Source organism: Onychostruthus taczanowskii, unplaced genomic scaffold (assembly GCF_017590055.1).
Source record: "Onychostruthus taczanowskii isolate IOZ18803 unplaced genomic scaffold, ASM1759005v1 scaffold2, whole genome shotgun sequence".
NCBI classification, from domain to species: domain Eukaryota; kingdom Metazoa; phylum Chordata; class Aves; order Passeriformes; family Passeridae; genus Onychostruthus; species Onychostruthus taczanowskii.
In genome coordinates this window covers 1,869,746-1,893,196 of record NW_024499239.1, presented here as the reverse complement: position 1 = coordinate 1,893,196, position 23,451 = coordinate 1,869,746, and the positions used below count along the sequence as shown (strand labels likewise).

At 34.1% G+C, this 23,451-nt stretch overlaps 1 protein-coding gene across 2 annotated transcripts in view; it reads left to right on the top strand.

Moving 5' to 3' along the window:
* TUSC3 (tumor suppressor candidate 3) overlaps positions 1 to 23,451 on the top strand; it is a 109,914-nt gene that overhangs the window by 22,155 nt on the left and 64,308 nt on the right. For both annotated transcript variants that reach the window (XM_041402831.1, XM_041402830.1), the window contains exons 2-3: positions 14,483 to 14,652; positions 22,288 to 22,405. In XM_041402831.1, the coding sequence (XP_041258765.1) occupies positions 14,483 to 14,652; positions 22,288 to 22,405 (288 nt within the window). The remainder of the gene's footprint in view (positions 1 to 14,482; positions 14,653 to 22,287; positions 22,406 to 23,451) is intronic.

Sequence of the window (23,451 nt, the reverse complement as noted above, 5' to 3'; positions counted from 1 at the left end):
CTTCTTTCAGATTTGTAGCACATACTAGAGTATACTGTTCAGCCATGTGCTTCACATAGCTAGCATGCTGCATTGCATCCTTTGTCCTTATAACCCTTGACCATTTTCCAGGTCTGCTTTCCTCCCTGTATCATTGTTGATCCTGTGCTCTTTTTAGAATATCTCCTGGAAATCTTCCTACAAGAAGAAATTCAATTTCTTTTCCATTCTGTATTCTGCTCCAACAGTTCTGGTGGCCCAGTCTGCCATCAGTAAGTCAATAGTACTTACCTCTCTTTCTTCACATTAATATCCATGGGAAAAGTGGATATTTTCCTGACAATGGGTGATGAGAAAGGTATAAAGTGAAAAAGGAGCTGTAGTATGGACAGTAAGGAAAGATCAGCAGATAGTGAAGCTTGCTCTAAGGGGTTTCTACAGTTTATTGAGGAACTGAATTCTCTCTAGGATAATTTTCCTTTAAAACCTGCAGCCTCTCTGAAAGCATTGCCTTTTTACGTTAATGTCTTTAAAATATACCTTTTTCTGAAACTTCTTGTATTCATTGAAATTTTGAGTTTCTGTTGTCTGAAAACTGCTTTATTTGCATATTGCTACTTCTCCCTGATGGTCTGTTTAGGTGTCTTTTAGAAGTACCAGGAGAGTAAATTTTTCTCATAGGTTAACTCATTGGTTAACTGTTCTAAATGGGAGCTGTTAATGTGCCTCAGGCGGGGTATTTGATTTTGTATAAATATGAAGCTTTACTTTAGCGTACAAATTCTGGTAACTTATCCTGAAGACAGAACTGTGTATCTGCAAATTGACTTAGTCATGCTACAGATTATTTCTCCCAGCCCCTTTTACAAGCAGCTGGTAAAAAGCCATCTGGCTCACAAGCCATGTTTGTTCTATATTATGAAATCTTTAAATACTTGCCTATCTGCATTCTTATTTGTCTTTTGAACCATTCATTTACATAGTTCTTTGACAAAGCAATACTTTTTCAGAAAAATATGGTCTCTTCTAACCGTGTGCCTCAGAAAGAAATTCTTGGATATTTGGCCAAAGCCAGTGAGCCAAACTTATAGTAAGTTACTTAGGCAGTCAGATGATCTCAGTCAAGTTGGAGTGTGTGTATAAAGCAACCCATTTGTGTTCTTGGTTAATAATCATCCAGTTTCAGTCCTGTATAGGTAAGTCCATGTGTATACATAATGCAGGATATTTCACTGTGTTATTAAAATTTCTTTTTTGTGTTTCTTTTGCCTATATACATTGTTTGGCAGAGTAAAATCAATTCAGTTTAGCTACATTCTTGGAGTGGGAGATAAAGACTTGTGTACCAGCAAAGTAAATTGGAAAGTAATGCCTCATACTTATTTTTAAATATGATTCAGACCTAAAACTTTATAGCAAATCATGTTGTGTTCTTGTAAAAGGATAGCTTTCTGTCAAATGGAGATAAAGTGTATTCTCAGTCTTTGTGTCTGTAGGGATTAGGGCACTAATTGCATCTAATTTCTGGTGATGCTTTCTCCTCCCTGTGGTCACTGATGTATTATTTCACTGAATGTTCAGGGAGGAGTTGAAATGTCTGCAGTGGATTTCTTGAATCTGAATGTAATTCCTACTTTACTCATCTTTAGGCTTGTCAGAATGAGAGTTTTTCATAACTGTTTTCTTCTAAATATAGAGGGGGCAAACTAATTGTGTATATTGAGAATTTTAGTTAGGGACATGCTCATATATAATGCAGGGAAAAGGAAATTGTGACAGAATGAATAGTACAGTTCTGTAGAAATTTTTTTTTTTTTTTTAATGTCCAGTTCTTGAACTGTGAAAGCCTGACTCCCTTGTACAATGTGGAGTGTAAATTGTGCCAGATGAAAACTGGAATGAATTGATAAGTATTACCTGCTTTTTCTCTGTCATGTTTTTAAGACTGAAAAAAAGTTTCTGTGATGAAAGTCTCCCAGACTGATTATATTTAAAGTGGTGCAACCAATGTCAATACTCCTGATTGGCATTTTTCCTTGTAATGAAGAGATTTACTGTTTGTTCTTGCCTGTTCCATGAATATTCACTCGTTTAGTTGCTAAGCATATTGATGTGCTTTGCACTTACTTATCACTTACAATTGGTTTCAGGGCTATCTAATCCTCCTCTCTATAGCAATTATTCTTTATCTATCACAATATCCTCCCTCTTACTCTACTTCAGGGAGCAGGAGGGGTGTAAGCTTGTCAAAGATTTTTTCTCACTTGATCTTTCACTAGTTAACATGCCTCTTAGGTTATCTCTGTAAATTATTTTGTCTTGTTAAATTGAGAAGTGAACAGATCAGAACCATTCTGTGCTTTTGGGTCAGTTACTGTTTCAGTTTTTCGGTTTTCCTTCCAATAGCACCTGGTTTAGCTTAGACCATTGTGCTACTGTAAAAAATAGTAGTGGCAATGTATCCTGTCTTCTAGCTGGCAAACTTTATTAGTTCTTTATTATGGCTACTGTTGCAGCGTTTGTAAGGGAAGTACCGAAGTGGCTGTGTTGGTTCTATGGGAGTAAGTGGAGTACCGAAGACTTTCACACTCAATAAAGAAAACTTTTGTAGGGAAACTATTTATGTTTATTTCCCAGGCTATAAGTAAGCATTTCTGAGGTGCATTTTCTATTTGCCAAACTGACTTCAAAATCTAGGTTGAATGGGAGTTGGGGGGGGGGGGGGGGGGGGGGGGGGGGGGGAGCTGGAAGGTGGCATGCTTAACTAGTGTGTAACATTGACCTTAAAGAAGGCAGATATCAAAACTAGAATATTTAAATATAGGATAATATGCTGAATTAGCTATGTTGAATCTTTTTCAGCTAGCTTCAAACCAATACAGGACAAGAATGTGTGTAAATTTTACTCTCATGTGAATTGTTTACCTTTTAAAGATTATGTAGCCTTTGACTTCAGTAATTTTTTCAGTGTTAATTCTTTGTGGAGTTATTTGGTGTTTTCTACCTCAGCATATCCTTGAGATGCAAATGATGAAGGCTGGGAAAATATATACTAGTATATCTAATATGTTTGCTTAGTACATGCAATAGTACCTGAGTTCTGTGGGAATCCTCTATTGCACATGGACTAGGCTGACTTGTGGCCTGAGTTGGTACTGCCTTTGTTATATTCCTATGGTGATGAACTTGGGATGTAAAGAGGACTTCAGAATATATCTGTGTGCATTAAGGTAATCAGGAAAAGTAGTTCTTGGGAAAATTAGGAAAAGTGTCTCTTTTTCAGCTGGGAAAAAAATAGGAAAAATGCTTCTCAGATTTATTATTCTGATTGTTTTAAAAGCAAAACTCTAGGATGAGTCTGTGGATTATTAAATTTTATAATCATGCTTCCTTTCTCCTTTATAGTTTTCATTATTCTATATCAACAGACTCCTTAAAATGAACCACAAAAACCAAAGTGCCAAATAATTTTTTTCTCTCTATTTTTCCTCTGCCCTTAAGCACCCTACTCTTTAAAAGTGCAAGTATTCTTTTTGCTTACCTAAACTTTAGATGCATAGTAATCATAGATCTCTACTTGGTCTTTTATAGAATTGAAGCTTATTATTTCTTGAGTGGTTTAAGTATTGAAATTATGTTCTGCTTTAGCAAAGGAGTAATCTAAGAGGGTTTTTTTCTTTTTTTTTGGGTGGTCTTTTTTTGTTGTTGCTGTTTGTTTTGCTTTGTTTTAAAACTGTAATTGTTTTTAACCCTGGGAGGTCTTCTATTAGCCAAGTCTGGAGTTATAATTTTTTTTTAGTGAGACTAGTAATAATATTTTGCATAATATTTATTTCTTTTCTACCATAGAAGGTGTAATCCTGTGGGTACTTGGGTTAATGAGTAAAACATAAAGAACACTTGGAATTTTAAGGAGGAAGTGAAACTTGTATCTGTGGTAGGTAATTACAAGATGTTCTAGTGCCTTTGGCAGTAACAACTTTTTCCACTCTAAAAATTATTTTATCTGCAGTTTTTGATTATATTTTTTAAAATTCTTTAATTTTACACAGGCTAGTTTGTGCATAGTTAGTGTCTTATTTCAGAAAGTACTTAATTGTCTTGTCACAGACAGAAACAAAGTGTTAATTACTTATCATCACCACATCTTTCCTCTGACATTACTCTCTTAATTCACTTGCTGTGAAGAGGCAAGTGAGAAATTTAATTCTGTTTTTTTTAGCTTCCCAGTGTACTAATCAGAAAGATAACCTTTTATATTAAGGTGCCAATAAGATATAAGTACTTGACAATTCTCTCAGTAATACCAAAAAGACAAATTCATGATGTCTGCCTATGTGTTATTTTGGGCTTTTGGCACTTTTGTTGCTAGGTTTTGTGTTTGTTTTGGTTTGGTTTTTTGATTGGTGTCTTTGGTTTTGTTTGATTGTGTTTTTTTTTTTTTTTTTTTGTTGTTGTTGTTGGGTTTTTTTTAGTATTTTGGAAGATTAAGAAACCAGAGTACTCATACCCAGAATATTTTTCAGCTAGATGCTTTATGTATTCTCTCTATGAAGTTAACCAGTTGTTCTTTGCATGTGTGGAGAACTCTGCTGATTTATTGATTTTGTTAAAGGTCACTAGGCTTCCTCTAAAATTCTTTTAAGTTACTTACCCTCATTTAAAATGTCTGTTATATAGCAACAAAGAAAGTTGGAGTACTCTTGTATTCCTTGTTGGAGCAATTTTTTTTAAAAAAGCAAGTGTTACTCTTAAAGAAATTCTGTCAAAATTATTTCAATGTGCTTGATTGAGATGTCATTGTTTTCCTGTTCAAGCAGTTATATTTCTCATTAACAAACAGTGCTTATGTGCCATGAAACAATTTAATTTCTGCACCTTCATTCTGGTATGTTTTCACTCATAGAACCAAATCTTCTCTGATTTCTTCTGTATTTACTCTGCATTGTACATTTCAAATAGTTGATGAATTGATCTATCCTTAGCTTCTTTCTTTTAACAGTAGCTGCTACTGCCCCTTCCCAGTCTTCCTTTAAAATCTAATTCACTTTAAATTCTTGATGCTTTCCTTAGCTAGCCTTTCATACATTTTTTTTTAATAAAACTTCTTTTTGTTGTAGCAGTTTAGTCATCTCTTCTGTACTTCCAGGGATTGGAAATACAGCATCTGTATTTAACCTGGTATTTGGAATAACATAGAAAAGTGAAGAAGAGGAACAAAGGTTTTTTTTTAGCATTAGCCATGGTTTGGTTGTCTGGATAATTCTTCAGTGTAGCACAGTGCTTAAGAGCTTTGAGGGATTAGTCTCTATGTGGTTCCACAGAGAAGAGAGCTGCGTTATCAATGGCTTTGTAAAATGTCTCTCTAGCATGCCTGTTTACAGAGAGCAAAAACGATCCAGATTCTATTTAATTTTTTAATTTTTTGGGGAGAAAATCCAGTAATATCCTGAATTTTTGTTTCTGTTCTGGCTTTTTGACCCCATTCAAACTGTGATTTAGTGGTAGCATTCCACCAAAGTTCAAAGGAACCTCAAATTTCTGAGGTGAATTACCTCTTTGTGAAGTTACTAGCATCATTACTTTATCAGCTTTCAGCATAAAATCTTGTCATTCCAAAAATATGCAGGGAAATGGGCAGTAAGGGATAGAAAGGGAAAGATGACTGGCAGTATTTCAACAGCAATTCAGTTTGTGATTTACTTTATCGTGAAACAAGGAACAAATACACATTGATCAAAGGAACAATTTTTTTGGTGTCTGTCCAAGTCACCTTTTCTCTAGATGCTACCTGCTCTGTAGAGCAGAACTTGCTTTACGTTAATGATAAAAACAAAAAAATTATTGGATGGAACCACTCTTCAGTAAAGTGATGTCTTTTCATGCACGTCCTTTAAATATCATGCTTTCCACCTAATGTTCTGAAGTTGAAAATGTTCTAAAGAAGGGCTGAGAGGGTTCGTATTGTTTATCCTAGAAAAGCAAAAGTTCAGGAGGACTTCTATCGATGTAAATAAATACCTGACGGGTAAAGATGGCAGCCAGAATTGTTGGTGCCCGTGACAGGACTGGAGGCAGCGGGCACAAAATGAAACACTGGAGGTTCCATCCGAACATCAGGGAGTACTTCTGTACTGCAAAGATGACTGAGCTTTGCCAAGAGTTGTCCAGAGGTTAGGGGTGCCTGCTTGTTTTGTTTGGATTTTGTTGTTACTTGTTTTGGGGGTTTATTTGTTTTTTGGGGTTTTTTCCTGTTTTTTAATTTTTTTGGAGGGGTTGTTTGTTTCTTTGTTATCCCTAAGGAATATACTGCATAAGTTATTTGAATTTTTCCCAGGGCAGCATGTAATTTGGGGTATATAGGGTACTGGAGCTACTTGCTCTGGTGTGTACAAAGCTAGTATATGAGCAACCTCATCCTGGATTAGCAGGTTCTTGTGGCTTACTCTGTAACACTTTCTTTTTTAATAGTGTAAGGGATTCAGCTGGCAAAGATATTTTGCAATAAAGTTGGGAGGGAATCGCTGGTTATACAGCACTGTATGTAGAACATTCAACTTTACATGCAGTGCTTGAGAGTAAAAGAAAGGACTCATTTTCACATTTTCAGAGACACTGGACTCTTAGTTTTAGAATTAAGAAAACAGAGGAGAAATATCTGTAGTGTCAAACCTTTGCTTTTAGTAGAGAAATACAATTTCTTCAAATGGTCTAGGTTAAATAAGGCTGCCTGCTGACTTCAGCAAACACTGAAGAAGTAAAGGGAAGAGTTACTTACTTTTAAACATAAATACAATGTTAATAATGTGTTGAGAAGTCAATATCCTTTGTAGCAAGGGACAGGTACACAAAGTATATATTCCAGAATGGCTTTCAGTAGTTAAGTCATAATTCTCCTCTGTAAATTGAATGCTCTGAGATTACTCTTGCAGAAAGCTGAATTTAACAAAAAAAAAACTCCTTGGGGTCCAGAAACTCAGAATGACAATCTAAATAGCAACTAGTTTAAAAGGCTGTCTTAGTTAAGTTTAATTTAACCTAAAAATATTTGAAAATGGCAGGCCAAATAAATTGATATTAAACATCTTGATAATCTGCAGCTTTGAGATGTGTTCATGGATTTAGAAAGAGTTTTGATTTGTGAGGTAATAATTGTGCATAGAGTTAACTTGAAGTATCTGCATAAAAATCATAAACTTACCACTCTGAAAGGTATGGCTGAATCCAATTCCCAGGAATCTGAAGGTACTGAATATTGAAAAAAAATTATAGTAATTTAGAAATAGGAGTTTGATCTTAATGAATTGAAATATATGTGCAGAATTAGTTAGAACTTTTTATGCATAATTTTTTCCCCATCTTTAAGAACTTCTGCAATATTTTTGCTAGGTCACCCTGAATTGTTTTCCACTGAGAGCAAATAGAGCTTTTTTAGCTTTTGTGTATAACAAGCACTCTTGGAATCATCCTGGATGTCCTATATTATGCTCTCCTGAGACTAATATCCTTCCAGTATAAAGGTGACCTAAGCAAAATGCACTTTGAGGTTTAGCTGGTGCTTTTCTTGTAGAATCTTTTCTCTAATTCATAATTCAACCTTTTGATATTTCTCATTATGTAATTAATTACTTCTATGCTTATAAAGAAAAAAAGTAAAATAAAATTATAGGTGAAAAGCCTATAGTCATGTAAGTCATCTTACCTAGGCTTATTTCCATAAAACTTAAATGATTTAAGTTTTATTTATTTAATGCAATACAGTAAGTGTTCTCTTTCTTGAGATAAGGTGTGCTCTTGTTTACAGTACTAGAGTCCTACTCTGTAATTCATATTATTGATCTAATAGGCTTTATTTAAATCAGATGAACTTTATAGTAACTAACATTCATTTAAAAATAAAGTTTGTGACAAATTATGAAAATATTGAAAAGTATTAAATACAAATCAGGGTGAATTTCTTGTATTTTAAAATCAGTTGTCAGTTTTTGATTGTACTCAGTGGAAATTGATGATTCTTTATAAAATCAACTGGACAAAATACATCCATGTAAACTATTATGCAGGCTATTTTCAGTGTTGCATCTTACACAAAAAAATGTTAATGTTAATACTTTTATAACGTTCAGAAAATGACAGCTTCATGTAATAGGAAATTAACCAGATTTTTCTGAAACTGCTAATGGAACAACTTATGGGCTAAAATAATAAGGGGGAAAAAAAAGAAACAGAAAACCAGTAGTTTTGATTCTCTGTTAATTTATCTAATCAGCCTTAAAAGGACATTTTCAGGTATTATGCCGCAATGTAGGCATTTTACATAAAGATGAAAATCAGTGTCTCATTCCAAAAAGCAAATCCTCAGTCACAGCTAAATGACTTTGAGTCAATGGAGCATAATATTAAGTCAGTCATACTGTGCCAGCTTACATGGCTTCTCAATTATGTTTGGGCAATGGCTTTTGTAAATAAATAAATAATCAAAGAAGGAAAAAAGTATCCAAACAGATTTCTTTATATCTTAGTGGTTAGTAATATTTGCATTAATTCATGCTTCTCTTTTCTTGCGGAGGAGAAATTAGAGAAGAAAATACTTGCTGTACTGATAGTCATTCTCAATAGAATAATTAGTTTATGAGTGTATGGCTGCAGAACAATGTGTTGTTCACTGGAATATTCAGATACTTAATCCTGGAGTTCTCCATTAGGCCTAGGGTTATGAATCAAGAAATTACAGTTTGTAACTTTGACATGACCCATGATTTCTATTCCTGTTTAAATGCAAGTTCAAAAGAGAGACTAAGTATTTTTGATAAAGCTACTGGTATTGCTTTCATTAATTTGAAGAGGAATAAATTTTGACAAAAGTGAAATCTATTTAATTTTTTTTCCCCAGGTTTTAGTAGGACATTCGAGTAGCCTACAATATTAGAGAGAAGAATGAAGATGTAAACAGATCCAAGAAATTACCTTTCTTAGCACTTTCAAGTCCATGAGCTATTTGAGATTTTGTTTAGAAGACTTATGCAGGAAAGTAGCCTTCTATCTTCTCCCTTTTTAGTGTATAGGAAATATTAAATGAAATTATCTAAATATATGCCATTATTGTGTGTTCAGTTTTACAAATTATAACAATATTTTTATATGATCAAGGATACTGATATGTTGGTAGCATAAATTACATTTTTATGAAGACATCAGGTGACCAAGGGACAGGAGAGGAATGAATGCCTGTAAGATCACTTTGAATGTTGAATCCATCATCTTTCTGCCACCAATTTAATGGGGTCAGTAATTGCATATCTATGAATGTTTATCAGACACATTTGTAGAGAAGTTAACTGTTCTCACAACATACTGGTGAAATGTGTTTATTAGTGCAATTAGTTTCTCTGTACTATTATTCTTAGTGTAATTAAAGTCTAAAATGGAGACCGTTAAAGTAAATTGGAATTTAAGCTATATGCATTAGATAGATTTATGTGATACTTTACATGCAGTATCATTGCAACCTTGTTTTGTAGTTTGCTTTTTGTTTGGTTGGTTGTTTTTTTTCACAATGAGTGTTGTCCTGAAATAATTGTGTACAGAGCTAGCATTTCTTGGGGATTTGACGCACCTGAGTGAACAAAGCAGAATTTTCATCAAGGGTGGTTTTTCAGTCTTCCTTAGCTAGTGTTGGTAAAATACACATAAAGGAAACATGGAAGTCGAGACATCTAATTCTTTTTTTTTTTTTAAATTTGCAACATTATTTCAGAAATACTTCACAAAATCTGTAGTTAGCTCATCTCCAGTAGCAAATGTAGTATCAAATCCTTAATTAATTAATCTTTATTTTACTACAGAAACTGACATTTGAGGTACTGGAGTGAATTGGAATTTATCAGGAAAGGGGAATTGCTCAGTAGTAAACAATGCTTCAGCCTTCTTAGTAGATTGAGTCCCTGGCTAATTTATACTTTTCCTAGTATAGGTATCTCGTATTACTGCTTCTGACCCAGTCCTTCTAGAGCTGAAGTCTTAGTCTTCCAGGTTCACATATTGAGCAGTACTCAGGACCCTATTACATCAGAAAAACCTGAAACCTCTTATTAAACCTGAAATATGTAAAATGTTAGAGCTGGTATTATTCAAAGGGAAGAGTCTAATTTGAACACTGAATCATTGAGTAATATCATTAGGACTTAGTTCTTTGCTTTTTTTCCAATAGTCCCTTATGCCTTAGGTTACCTGTGCCACGTTATTCTAACAGAAGGCAAAGTAAATGAAAGGCAGTCTAAAGAAGAAATCTTGAAAATATCAGGGATATCCACTGCACACACAGAGCAAGCAGTACTTAGGAAAATATGTATGGTATTTTGTTTTTTGTTGTTTGGTACTCCCTGCCCAAAACAGAGTCTTATTTGGATCAAATGAAATTTAGAAAATCTGGCCAAGAAAGATTAAAAGTCAAGTGAGGCAACACGTGTGTATACAAGGTGATTCTTCTTGTTTATGCTGTGTCTTACAGGCACTGTGTTTTGGGAGAATGAATAAGTAAAGCTGTGTTTTCATAGCTCATCTTCTAGTCACAGAGTATGAAAGGGAAGGCTTGTAGATGTCAAGCTCTATTGGGTTAAGAAGCAGAGAGGAGATATGGGGGATCACTGGGAAGCAGTCCCTAATAGGGAATTGCTTCAGGTGCAGGTGCCAGAAGCTTGGCCTGCTGGCATATTTAGTTTCATAACTTGTCACACTTAGCTTTTTGACAGGTAGCTTGGTTGTTTCATCACATCACTGGAAACCAAGATCTATAATAGATGAAATTTACCTTTTTTCTTTTTCTTTCTTCATGTCTCAATAATAGGGAAAACTGCAAATGGAAAAAATCATCTACTAGCCTTAGATATAAAAGAGGAATTTTTTAAATTGTTTTCTCAAGCAGCTTTTATTTCAGTGGGGACTGCTCATCTGCTTAACAGGATTGAGGAAAAGATACCAATGACTGTCACTATTTCAAGAGCAAAGACAATTCGCTTTATGAAGTAATCCCATTTTCTAAAAAATTGATAGCTTTACTTGTTGTATAATAAAATTCCTGGATTTTGGATTTTCTCAGATTTTTAAGGGTTATTTAATTTTGTAAAAATGTTGATGTGCCATATATTTTCACTTGGAGCAAAATACTGTAGGAACAGCAAGTAATGTTGTAGTTCTGTTTGTTTACAGAAATTAGCATTAATTTTGTTTGCACACATAGGTCATACATGTTCTTATATTCTGCTTGTGGCATCAGCTAATGAAAATAATTAAATGATACATGGCTACTTCTTCATTCATTGATTTAGTGTTCTCAGTGCTTTTACAGACTGTTATCTGTTGATCCTTTTGTAGCTATTTGCAACATCACACCCAGAGTTTTCTTTTTACAGGAAGAATTTCCTTTCTCATACTTAGGGTTTGGGTTTTTGGTATTTGTTTGTTTGGGTTTTGGGTGTTTTTCCCTTTAGTGTTTCAACTAAAACCCTTTCAGTTATCAATATAAATCTGGTAAGTTCTTAGAGAAATTCTGTAAATGAATAGATTTAAATATATATAGAGTCTTTACTTGCAGAGACTATAGAAAGGAGCAGAAAATTAGAAATCTGGAGTGAAAATGAGGTAGCGTCCCTTGTTTTTGAGTAACAGTTATTGTGTCTGTCATCACAACATGTGTTTTGTTAGGTTTAGCCATTCTCTCCTACCTCCCGATTTTCTCTGGCAGAAGACTTTACCCAGGAGGTGAAAAGAGGCAAGTTAATAAAAATTTTATGTGCCTAGAATCCTAATGGGAATTCACTTTGGTGACAGTTGTACGTATGGATTGTATAGTTGGACAGTAAAGGGTGAAAGAAAACGTCTTTGGTTTCAGTATCTTCACTGCAAGAACAATTTGGGATAAACCATTGTCTTTTCTAACAGTGCTTTCTAGGATATTAGTAGGTTATGTTTCTAAGGGTAATATGAAAATTTTTGCCTTTTCGTTCTACATAGGTTTTGGTCAATTTTTCTTCACTTTTCAACACTTCTTTTGCTCAGGATAAAATTTTTGACTGACTTAGAGCTCATGCTTTTATTCAACAGTACACATGGCTGAATCTAAAGGAATTAAGACTAATTTTTATTGGCAACTGGCTTCCAAGTAAAACTACAATAGGAACTTCTCTGAGTAAGATTCTGCTATATAACTGTATTTTATAGAAGCAAATTATGTAGCACTAATAGAGCTGGATATTTTCCCTCTCCGTTTTTTTTTTTTTTCTTTCTGTCAAGATCATGCTTTTGCTTTCATACCCTTAATGCTATTTCATGGGTTTCTTTTCTTTGAATAAGGCCTAATCTGAAAAGTATTTGTTTTTCTGTACCAAGTGGGATATTACGCATCATTCCTCTTTAATATAAAAGTTACATCTTTTTATTAGTTCTCTCTAGTTTATCTTTTTGCTTGAATAATTAAAGCTTTTGAATATACTATTTCCCATCCTTTTTAGCTCCTCATATTTTATTGTGCATTACTGACTGGAGGGCCTGATGAAAAATGAGTGAATCTTTTGAAATGAACAAAGATTTAATCCTGACACTGCTAATTGAAGGAAATCTTACAAATATGTAAGCTTCATTTTTGTGTAATTTGCTTTATGATTCTTTTTAAAGAAAAGAACTTGCATAATATCTTCTTGAGGCAAAACCACCAGAAACATATTTCTTTTAGAAGAAAAAAAGTTATAATTTTAATTGAATCATTGATATTCTCATGATAAACAGAGTTGTAATCTCTCCTTCACATTCATGATTACAAATACCAGCTAAATTCTGAGAACAGGAACAAAAACCTAAAGGATTTTTTTGTAGGGTCAAGTAGATGCAGGTATTTCACAACTGTTCATGATCTATACTCATCAAATTGTCTTTTAGACTCAGGCCTTCTGGTGACATGTGCCTAGGGGGGCACAGCCTCTAAGGGGCTCTGATAATTTTGAAGGTGGAAGTTCTGATGGGCAAAATAAAATTTTTCTTTATCCTTGCAGGTCATTCCTTCCTTCCCCTCATGTATCTATCTCTACTCTTATTCACAGCATTACTGATTTGTCAGAATGTTACTAGGTGACCTAATTTTTCTACTCTATTCAGTTTTTTAAAAAAACCCTTAGAATAGCCACCTTGTCTTCGTGCTCAGTTGTTCTTACACAGTGTTTGGCTTTTGCCTGTCATCATGCTCTCTTTTCTGAGAAGGTCCCTATTTCAATAGTTTTTTTAAGCTATTTTGTTCAATCCTTCCCCAGTGAAGCCTGACCAATTTGTAAACCCTTTCACTAATTTATGTGTATTTTAACAGTTCTTGCATCTTCAAGTTTTCTGAAGTTAGTTTCCTTTTTGTTTGATGTGTCTTCCTCCCTTTCTGTTCCTGTCTGTCTGCCCCCTTCTCTGTCCTTCTCACTTTCTCTCAGCACTTAGCTTCTGAGTTGTAATATTCCAGTTTCCTCCACTCTTTTTTTTTAGTTTTTATTTGATAAAGGTGGCTTCCACAGGGCCAGTGAGCAGGGAGCTGAAGACTTAAACCAAGATAGATGCATTAATCCTGATATGCTGTATGCAGCAATCCGTTACAGCATGGTCAGTGCAACCTTGCTAACCCTAGGTAACTTAGGAAATGAAATACTTTTTGCTGAGCATGTGTGGAATCAGGTTTACTTGATAAAACCCAAAACCCTAAATAGATTTTCATTGGAATAGTTAGATAAAGAGATCTGTCTTTTAGTATGTCTCATAGTGTGCTTTTATATCATTCGTGTGATGGAATGCTTTCAAGCAAAAGACAATACACAAGCAGATTTTTCTTATACAATGGTAATTCAATCAAAATATTTTGTGCTTCTCAGTCTTGAGATCAGCTTAAAATATTGATCTCATAATAGAATGTATCTAGATAAGTTTATATGACAGTGCAGTCTTGTCTCTAGCAAAATATAAATCTTGCATGAATTTAAATTCAATATGATACATTTGTAAGAAATTCTAAACATAGTAACTATTTGTCTCTCTTTGTAGGTACATTTTTCTTTCATCTTTATACTCAAGTGACTGACTTTATCCTGCTGTGATTTTTATTAAATAAGTATAACATAAGGCGGTGTTTTCTAAAACTTCAGTTTTTTAAATGGAAGTTAAATGATTGCTGGACTGCTAACTTCTAGTTAGGCAGTGATCCTTACTCTACTCCTTTGTCTTTGGTAGCAACCTGTTTGATTTTATTTTATGTATTCTTTCTGTTTTCAGACCACACTGAGTTTTTCTTTTAAATACTTAAAGTCCCACTGACTACATGAAAGTCTAAATTATGTTATTAGCTAAACTCTGCTACATACAGCTATATATAACTCCCACCTTGAGTCCAGAGGAGTTTGGAGGGTGCAAAGGCAGAATATAGATAAAAAGCACTTAAATTTCAGGCTTAAACATTCCTCATGCTTGTCCTCAATTACAGAATCTTTTGGCTGAGAAAGTGGAACAGCTGATGGAGTGGAGCTCAAGGCGTTCAGTCATCCGCATGAATGGAGATAAATTCCGAAGATTTGTGAAGGCTCCACCTCGTAACTACTCTGTGATAGTGATGTTCACTGCTCTCCAGCCACAGCGGCAGTGCTCTGTTTGCAGGTAATTTATACCTTAGTGACCTTTCTCATCTTTCTTACCTCGGTTTTCAAGTGAGTGTTGGAATCAACGTGCAGTATGCCAAGTGGGGGTGTTCTTTGCATGGGGTAGATGCTCACTAGTCAACAGGCTCGTGTGCTTGTTACAGCATCTTTAAAACCGCATTTCATATATGTGTCACATTTTAGGATTCGTCCCGGTTTTGATTTTTAAATTGCAGTTGAATAGAATATACACAGCTGAGGAAGACTTTCTCTTTAAGAAATCAGCTTTATTTTATTTTCAGTTAACCGTGATCTTTCCAAAGACATTTTGTGACAAAAGTGATTCATTACCATTTAATAATACGGCACTTGACTGATTCCTTCAGTTAAGAGATGAACAAGGTGCTCATGCAGATATCTTACCATCTGATTTCACAGCTTTGGACAGTTCTTACGTGCTAGCACATTTTTCCATGAGGTCATAGGTATTGTGGAATACTGTCTGTCACAGCAATTTGGTGTGTTCTGGTAGCTCCATTCTAAATATGTATTAGAGTGCCTCTAGTAGTCTTCTAAGTTCAAGATCTCTCTGCAAGTTCCTAGTGCAATAAGTTAATCCAAAAATGACTAATGATAGGGAAATAGGGCCAAGTCACTGAAAGGTAGTCATGCACTTAATTACCTCACTAAGTCAGAAACCGTGCTAATAAAACCTTCTTCAGCCGAAATATGCAGTAGAAATTACTGTGTTTAGCAATAAATGGGATTATTGAGCAGGGAGCTCTAAACACCATTTAAATAGGCAGCAAAATATTTTGTAAGGCTATGAGAAACGTAGGCTGTATATGAGGTAATACTATTTCTTTTTTTTAAAATACATTTATTTAAACTATATGCGAAGTTGGTAAATGTAGCAGTGTGTTATATTTCTGATGTATTGGAATGTGACATTTACAAGTGGTACTTTAACTTGGGTATCTGTAATTGTCTATGTTTTTTATTAGGTTTTTGGGTTTTTTATATATTAATTTTGTGTTATTGAAGTCAGTTTTGAGGAAGAGTATATACACTATGTTTCCACTTCACCCTCCATATATGAACTGTGATGCTGAAGGATTAGATACAGAAATTCTCCAGCATTCTTAAGTGAAGTTAATTTTTTGTTCAGCAGTTTCTTTAGAAACAACTTTGTTGTTTCTTCTTTATGTTGCCAGAGTTCAGCTTCAGGAGATGATACAGGAGTTGAAAGCTTACCATAGTGTTTTATATCATTCCTTATTTACCCAGTGGGTAAAGCTGCAGGAGATGCACCAAGTTCAGCTTTATAAGGGTCATTGTGTTTGTCATTATAATGTTCTTGGCAAATTCTTTCTGTGTTCTACTTAAGGGTCTTTTGTAGGGTATGTTAAACAACATAAATATTGATGTTATTAAGGAAGTTTATTTTGCTTGCAACTGTATGTTGTTTACTGTGCTGGAAAGAGCTTATAAGCTTCATCACAGGAAAGACCAGACAAGATATTTTTTACAGAAGCAACTGAGAATCTTTAAGCATAAAATGAAGAAAAAATCAGCATACTGCTTTCAGTTGGGTTTGTTTAAATAAATGAGAAGTTGCGATCCTCTGGTTCATGTGAAATGAAAGGAATTTAATGAGGTTGATCATACTGCACATAAAACCATTATCAGGAAAATCGACATTTTCAAATCAATGGTTAATTAACGGACAGGAGCACTAAAGGATATATAGAACTGAAACGCATGCATTACTTGATTGTTAGCTGTTCACTAGCCACTTTGCCTAATGGCTAAATTGATTTTTTAACTTAATCTGTAATGTTCTTTGAAGATGCTCTTGTTCAAGTTAACTGCTACTAGTCAAAATATTTTCAAATTAATTGCATAGAAAGAAAAAAACAATGCCATATTTCAAATATGAAGAAGTACCTAGTCTGAAATCTTTGAGTGACTTTGTCACAAGAGTGAGAACTTTTTTCCTCTCTAAAAATTCAGCGTGGTTGGTTTATGCACCACAAAACTGTCAAAAAAAGTTTTCTTTTCCTTTTGGTATGTAGATTTGACACTTCTGTATTTTATCTGTCTATGATACACATGGAAAGCTGACCACATTTGTCTCAGACAATCTGAGGATTTTCTCTGTGCAGCAAAGAGGATGTTACAACATCAGTCACACAAATCACATGATTTGTGAAAGTGTATGGAAATCATATCAACTTAGTGTTAAAATACTGCTTACAAAGGAGTCTTTGGGACACTAGATATTTAGATAAAGCTTTTGTATGTAGAAAATATCCTTTCAGTCAATCCTGTCTGAATCAATCTAGTCCTTACACATGAAGATTTCTGAAAACCAGCAGCTGTGTATATGTATTAGTAGAGCCCCTAGTCACACTTCTGGATGTTTTTTCAAGGAAATTTAGTCTTTATTCTAAAGCAGAACTCTTTCATTTAGCTTTGTGGACAAACAAACAAGTTCGTTTTCTGATCTAAAAGAGTGTTGAAAGATATCTGATGTCTTTACAACTGTGTTAGTGGTTGCATAAATGTCAGTTTTTCTGTTGTCCCAGTTATTTAAGTTCAATATGACATAGCTGGTGTTAGGAAATGAAGTAGGAATAACTGATTAGATATTCAATGGGCTCTCGAACAGGGATGGAATGTGTTTCTAATGGCTTAGGATGGGTTTTTTCCCATGCATGTTTGGAAATATGTTGATTAAACTGTTCTGATTCCAGGAAATTAAACTTAGTTAGTTTTAATTGATTTACCTGTTATTGCTGTTCTTGGTGTATATATTATTCAACAGTACATTGGAAGTAGATAATGAAAGGGCCTTTGATGCACTCTGATGATGAATCAGTTTAGATGAGCAGTTCAGAAATAATCTCACTCTAAATAGTGACTCCTCAGGATGTAAGACTAGCTTCCTCTTTCACTTTGTCCTTAGATCTTCACTCAACTAGGTAATCTCTTTTACCAACATCAGTCACGCTACTGAAAAAAATTGCTTACATATGAAAGAAGGAGAAAAAAACACATTCACTCTGACAGGAATATCTTCACAGAGATGGAGGGACTGTTCCTCAGCCTGTACTTTGTATTGCATACAAGCAAATGGTAACTACTGGACTAACTTGAATGTGTTTTTGGGGGAAAATTTGCTGCCAGCTTCTGTGCCTTTCATCTTCTTGCATCTTGCAGTCTGCTCCCTCATTTTATTATCTCTATATTTTTCCAAAGTGATCAGCACCTTTTACCAACCAGAATTCAGTGACCCCCCCCCCGCCTCACTTGATTATTAGTGTTTTGATTTTCATCTACAAAAGGGCTTTAGTTCAAGCCTGCTGATGCTGACTGCTCCTCTGCATCTTCCATTGTTATAATTAGCTCCTTTTTTGTTAGTTGCTTTACCATCTGACCACTCCATAAACACATTATGAGGTATTTTCATTTGCTTTCTAAGTTCTGGTTTTATCTGACTGGCAGAAGCAACCATCTCTGCTTTGAATACAGGTGCATACAAGAGGTGTTTTGTTTGTGATCAAACAGTTCAGAGTTTTGTGTGGTTCATTTTTCAAATTAATTGCTGGGGTATTTTCATTTAGAAAGGGATATCTGGGTCAGAGGAATGAGACTGGTCACTTGAGCTTTTCCCCAACAGCTGAAGCCCATCAACAAAAAGATGCATATTTTATGTTGGTTTTTTTCTTAGTGTTCCTTGAAAAGATGAGAAGGAGATGGAAAAATATGTGAGAAGAGATTCCAAATGCTTTTATTAGCATCTGCCGTATCAATGAGACTTCCAAGTGGAGGTTTTTTGAAAAAAAAAAAGAAAATAATTTTGTTGGCTTCCCTGCTTAAAAAAAAATCTCAGAAGACATCAAGTAGCTGATGCAAGAGTAGATCAACAGCAAGAAGAATTGTGGCCGTCAAGGAGCATCATCAGAAGAAAGAAACAGATCCAATGTCTTTTAGTTTTTTGCTAGCTGATAAAGAGCAGATAGTGAGAAAATCGTTGACAGGGCTCTTAAATGTAGTGAAACCTTTTGTTCAATGAAGGAGCAGGAAATTTGGAACAAGCTGTTGAAAGTTCTGCAATTGCTTTTCCTGTGCACTTGAGAACCTTGATAGAGGTATTGATGAGTCCTGCTTAACAAGGCAGTAATTTTTATACTTGGATCATAAAGGACGGCTTATTCTTCCTGAGATCACAATTTTTTATTCTTTTACTTTGCAACTTCTACAGAAGAGGACCTCATAGCTTCTTTTCATCTGGAGAATATTGAAAATTTCATGGGATGCTGTAAATAGAATAGCATAGATTTTAGCTTGCTTTCTCCTTTTATAGATACCTAGATTGCAAAACCTGTGTGGTTTTCAATGAGTGTTTATACTCTCTGTTGCGTTAAGTGAATTTTCTGGACACGTTTGTAGATTTTTTAGTGCTTTTCATCCAGACATGAGTCATCCTAAACAAAATCAAGTAAGCATTCTGAATTTTTTGCCTTCTTGACACCAACAAGATGTTAACATATGCATTTAGCCCCTTGTTCCTTCAGTTTTGGGGAACACCATTGCAAATAAAAGCCAGAAGTTGTATTGGAAGTAAATTGCAGCACTGATCACAGCTTACTTTAAACAGATGGATAAGAATGTGTAAGTAACCTGGTAGTACATTCTGTGCCAACTGTACATTTTTAAGTACTGTACATAGTGTGCCAGAAAATAATGCTTTACTGCTTTCTTTCTCAAATAATTCCATACTCTTTTATTATTTTCCTAATATTCAGTTTGTGTTTTCCTTACTATAATGTCAGACCAATAGAACAAAATTAATCTCATTAAATATAGCTCAAGTTATACAAATCTGATTAACTGCTATAGACACACACATAATTAATCTTTTTAAATAAAACTTTTAATACTTCATGAGCACCTCTTGCATAATGGAAGAATTCTGTAGAGCATTTGCTTAGCAGCTTACTTTCCAGTTTATTGAATTTCCTGAGTAAATCTAATAGTAGCATTCCCTTTTGATCTGTCTACTATTTTCTGCCAGCTGGTCAATAGTACTGTTTTTGTTGCTAGCTCTTGTGTTGCTATTATGATGAAATTCTAAAGAGGTGACTATATCAGCAATAACATTAAAATCTTCTCCATCTATTAAAAAATCCTGTCAAGCAAACAAGCAGTGCTAACATTATATTCTGTTGAGTTCAGACCAAGTGTAGTTCTTTGCTCTTATGCCTTCATAGATTTTCACATAATTATTCTAGTAATTTTGTATAATTAAAATTGCTTCCTAGAAACACGCTGATAGAATGGGTGTGTGAACTAATTATAGAGATAGGTAGATAAAAACTTGACAGTTGATATTGTCAAGTTGATAACTGATAATCGAAGACTGAATTTTTTCAGTCAAGTGCTTATGTTTTTTACTTTACTGTGTCTGAAAAGGAATGAACCAGTGCTACAAGAAATTACTAATGTTATTCTATCAGGAATTTTTCAATTGGAAGCGATATAGTGGTGTGTAGGATGATCTTCAGTTATGTGTGTGTGGTAATGCTTTAACTATGTATTCCTGCTGCTCCTTGTTTCACTCTTTTCTTCACCCTTCAAGAGCTTCTATGAGGATGCATCATAGAATGATTTGCTATTTTCAGTGAGAGGATGAAATTCTGCTTTGAGTCTGTTACAAAAATGCAGCCTTTTGCAGAATAATGCTTAAATGTTACCCATTAATTCAAAATAGTTTAAAGATGCAAAATACATGAAGATCAATGGGAACAAGAGACCTCTCAAATAGTGGTGCCGTAAGTGGAGTATCTAAATTTCCCAGAAATAGTTTCATCACAAGTGAAAGGTAGATAAAGAAGAATGGTGGCATCAAGATGAACTGATTTTCATCTTGTTCTTATAATAAAAATGGTTCAGCTTAAATATAGCAGGTTTAACAGAAGAGTGCACTACAGATATTGCTTGAGATTTTACAGCATTCCTTTGATGTTGTCTGACTGCCCTCTTCAGGATGACAATGAATGTTAGTCTGTTTAGTGATAATATCTGTTTCTAAAAGTAACCAATCTAATTCCCACATTGATTCTTTTCTTTTTTTAATTGCAAACTGCCCATTGACTAAGGGTGTTAAGTAGCAAATTTTACTGAGTCAGGTAATAGGAGTGAAAGTTGAGCTTTATTGTGCTTCATGTTATTTAATGCTTTCTGGGAGTAAGAGATCATCAATTTTCATTTTAACTCTTGGCATTTTATGATTTTTTAAAATGTACAGTAGATTTCTTAATACTACATAACTGTGCTGGAGTTTGTATGTAATATATTTCATGTCTAGGGTTGATCTCAGTTATGGAGAAATGGGGAAGGTCTTACAATATCTGTGATCCTGTAATTGTCTTCCCTTTCTTTGCTCTCTCTTATATATGTTTAGTGCAGAGTTTCTCTTGCAGCAAACAGATTTTTGCATTTACAGCTTTTAAATAGTGTTCTTCACCATGAAACACATAGGACTGTTTTTCTAGAAACACTGTTTTGAAAAAAGCTGCAGAACACATTTATACTACTTCAGAATCTTATCGTATGCAAAGCTGAGTTGTCAAGTGATAAACACTGGTTTGGACTCTACATTGAATGTGATTAAACAGTAATATGGAAATTAGCAAAGTCTGTCTAAATCAGAAAGAACTGCAAGCATTCCTTCATTTTGGGGTTTTTTTCCCCCTGAATTTTTGTTGGTATAGATTTGTCCTTGTCCTGTGGAATAACCTGTGTTTTTATGGCACGGTGTTTAGAGGATGTCATTGCTAGTATTATTGTCCTGGAATTCCCTTTGTCTTTCCCTTCCTCTTAGTAAAGTCAGAGCAAAGTTGTTTCTTTTGGTTTGTGTTCTCTTTGGTTTTTTTTTTTTTTTTTTTTTTTTTTGGTGGTTTTGTTGGTTGGTTAGTTGGTTTTTATTGTTTGGTTATTTTATTTAGAAGGATATTTAGTAGCAAATCACCTTCTAGTGCTGATAGAAAAGATTATATGTTGTACAGGATTACCACATTTAAAATGACTTCGAGAAATAGTCTGGAGTTTGTTATGCTGCTTACAAGCCTACTTTTTATTCCATTAGGATAATTTCCCTAGTGCTTAGCAGTTTGTCTGGCTCTCCTATGGTTCTGCTATTTTAGGAACATACTGCTTTCACTGCTGTGGTGATATTTGTCTCCTAGTCTCAGAATTCCTTTTGTATAGCTATTTCTAGCAAGTATATCCTGATAGCACACTCAAGGGCCCCATAAGCATATCCTTGCATGGACCTGGTAGCAGATCTATTTGATACTTGCAACTCAGACCAGTCCTATTTACTGAGACTTTAAATATGGAAAATATTACTTTTTCTTAACATCATCTTGGGATTTCTCTTGTATAATCTAACATAACACATTTCTAATTTTGCAAGTGACAAGTTTGAAACAGAAAGTTGCATAAGGAACTGAAACTTTTTATTTGATAGTATGGATGTTGAGAATGATACTGCAAATGTATTTAATCTAACCATTGCAGCTGATTATAGGTTATTTTTTGCAAGTGAATGGCTTATGGATATACATTTGTTTCTTTTCCTTAACAGGCAAGCTAATGAGGAATATCAGGTGCTGGCTAATTCATGGCGCTATTCATCTGCTTTTTCAAACAAACTGTTTTTCACAATAGTGGATTATGATGAAGGGGCAGATGTTTTTCAGCAGGTAAATGTTGAATACTGTAAAGCATTGTTAATTCTTAGAACTGCATGTCAATTTCTCAAATAGTACAAGATAAATTAGTTTCGGTTTGTAGGTGTGTACCCCTGTTTTGTATACAATTTCCTCCTGATTAAAAACACAGCAGTTTCTGTGACATCAGTGAAGACAGACTCTACTGATAACCACTTCTAGTATTTTCCAAGTGTAGTTTATAATCTTTGTTTATAGAGTCTATTATATGTATATATACAAGCAACTTTTTTTCTAAGCGATTGTTTAGGCCATTTTTTTAGAATTAAACACATTCTAAGTAAAATCTTCATTTAAAGATTTCTTTTATTTTCTCTTTAGGGAAAAAAAGCTCTTTAGTAAAAGAGCCTTTTAATTGCTTTTATGTGATATAATATTCTTCAGCTACAGTAATATTTAGTCTGGAAATTCTTCAGGGAAAAAAGAGTGTTTTACATTTTATTTGTTGGCTGTGAAGAGTAAAAGTTGGAGAATAGTTTAAGGTCTGCTGTGAAATTGAGAAATCAAGCAAAAAGGCATCTCTTGAAAATGAATGCTAAATACTGACATGCTTATCTATGATATTTGTCCATTGATTGAAGCTAAAAGTGCAGATTATGAGGAGTGAAAAACTTTGAAGGTATCTGTATATTTTAAATACCTTCTAAATACATAAGTGTGTGTCTTAAAATGTTCAGGGTAAAAGATTAATATGTCCTTTTTAAATACTTACTTTAAAAAGTTTAAATAGTATGATTATTTAATATTTTTACTTTCAGTTGAAATATTAGAATGCAGTGTGTAAAAAAGTAATGTGATTTTTGCGGCTTTTGCCATGTTTATAGAAAAATGACAAAGCAGTTCCAGATCAGCTACCTCCAAACTCTATACAATGTCTGAATGTTTCTTTATCTTATAAAATATTTTATTTAACTATTCCACAACATGTGTCTTAGCCTTTCTTGAAATATTTTTTATTTCCAAATCATTTTAGTAAAGAAGAGTGCTATTTTTTTTTTCTTAAGTGGAAAATATTTTAA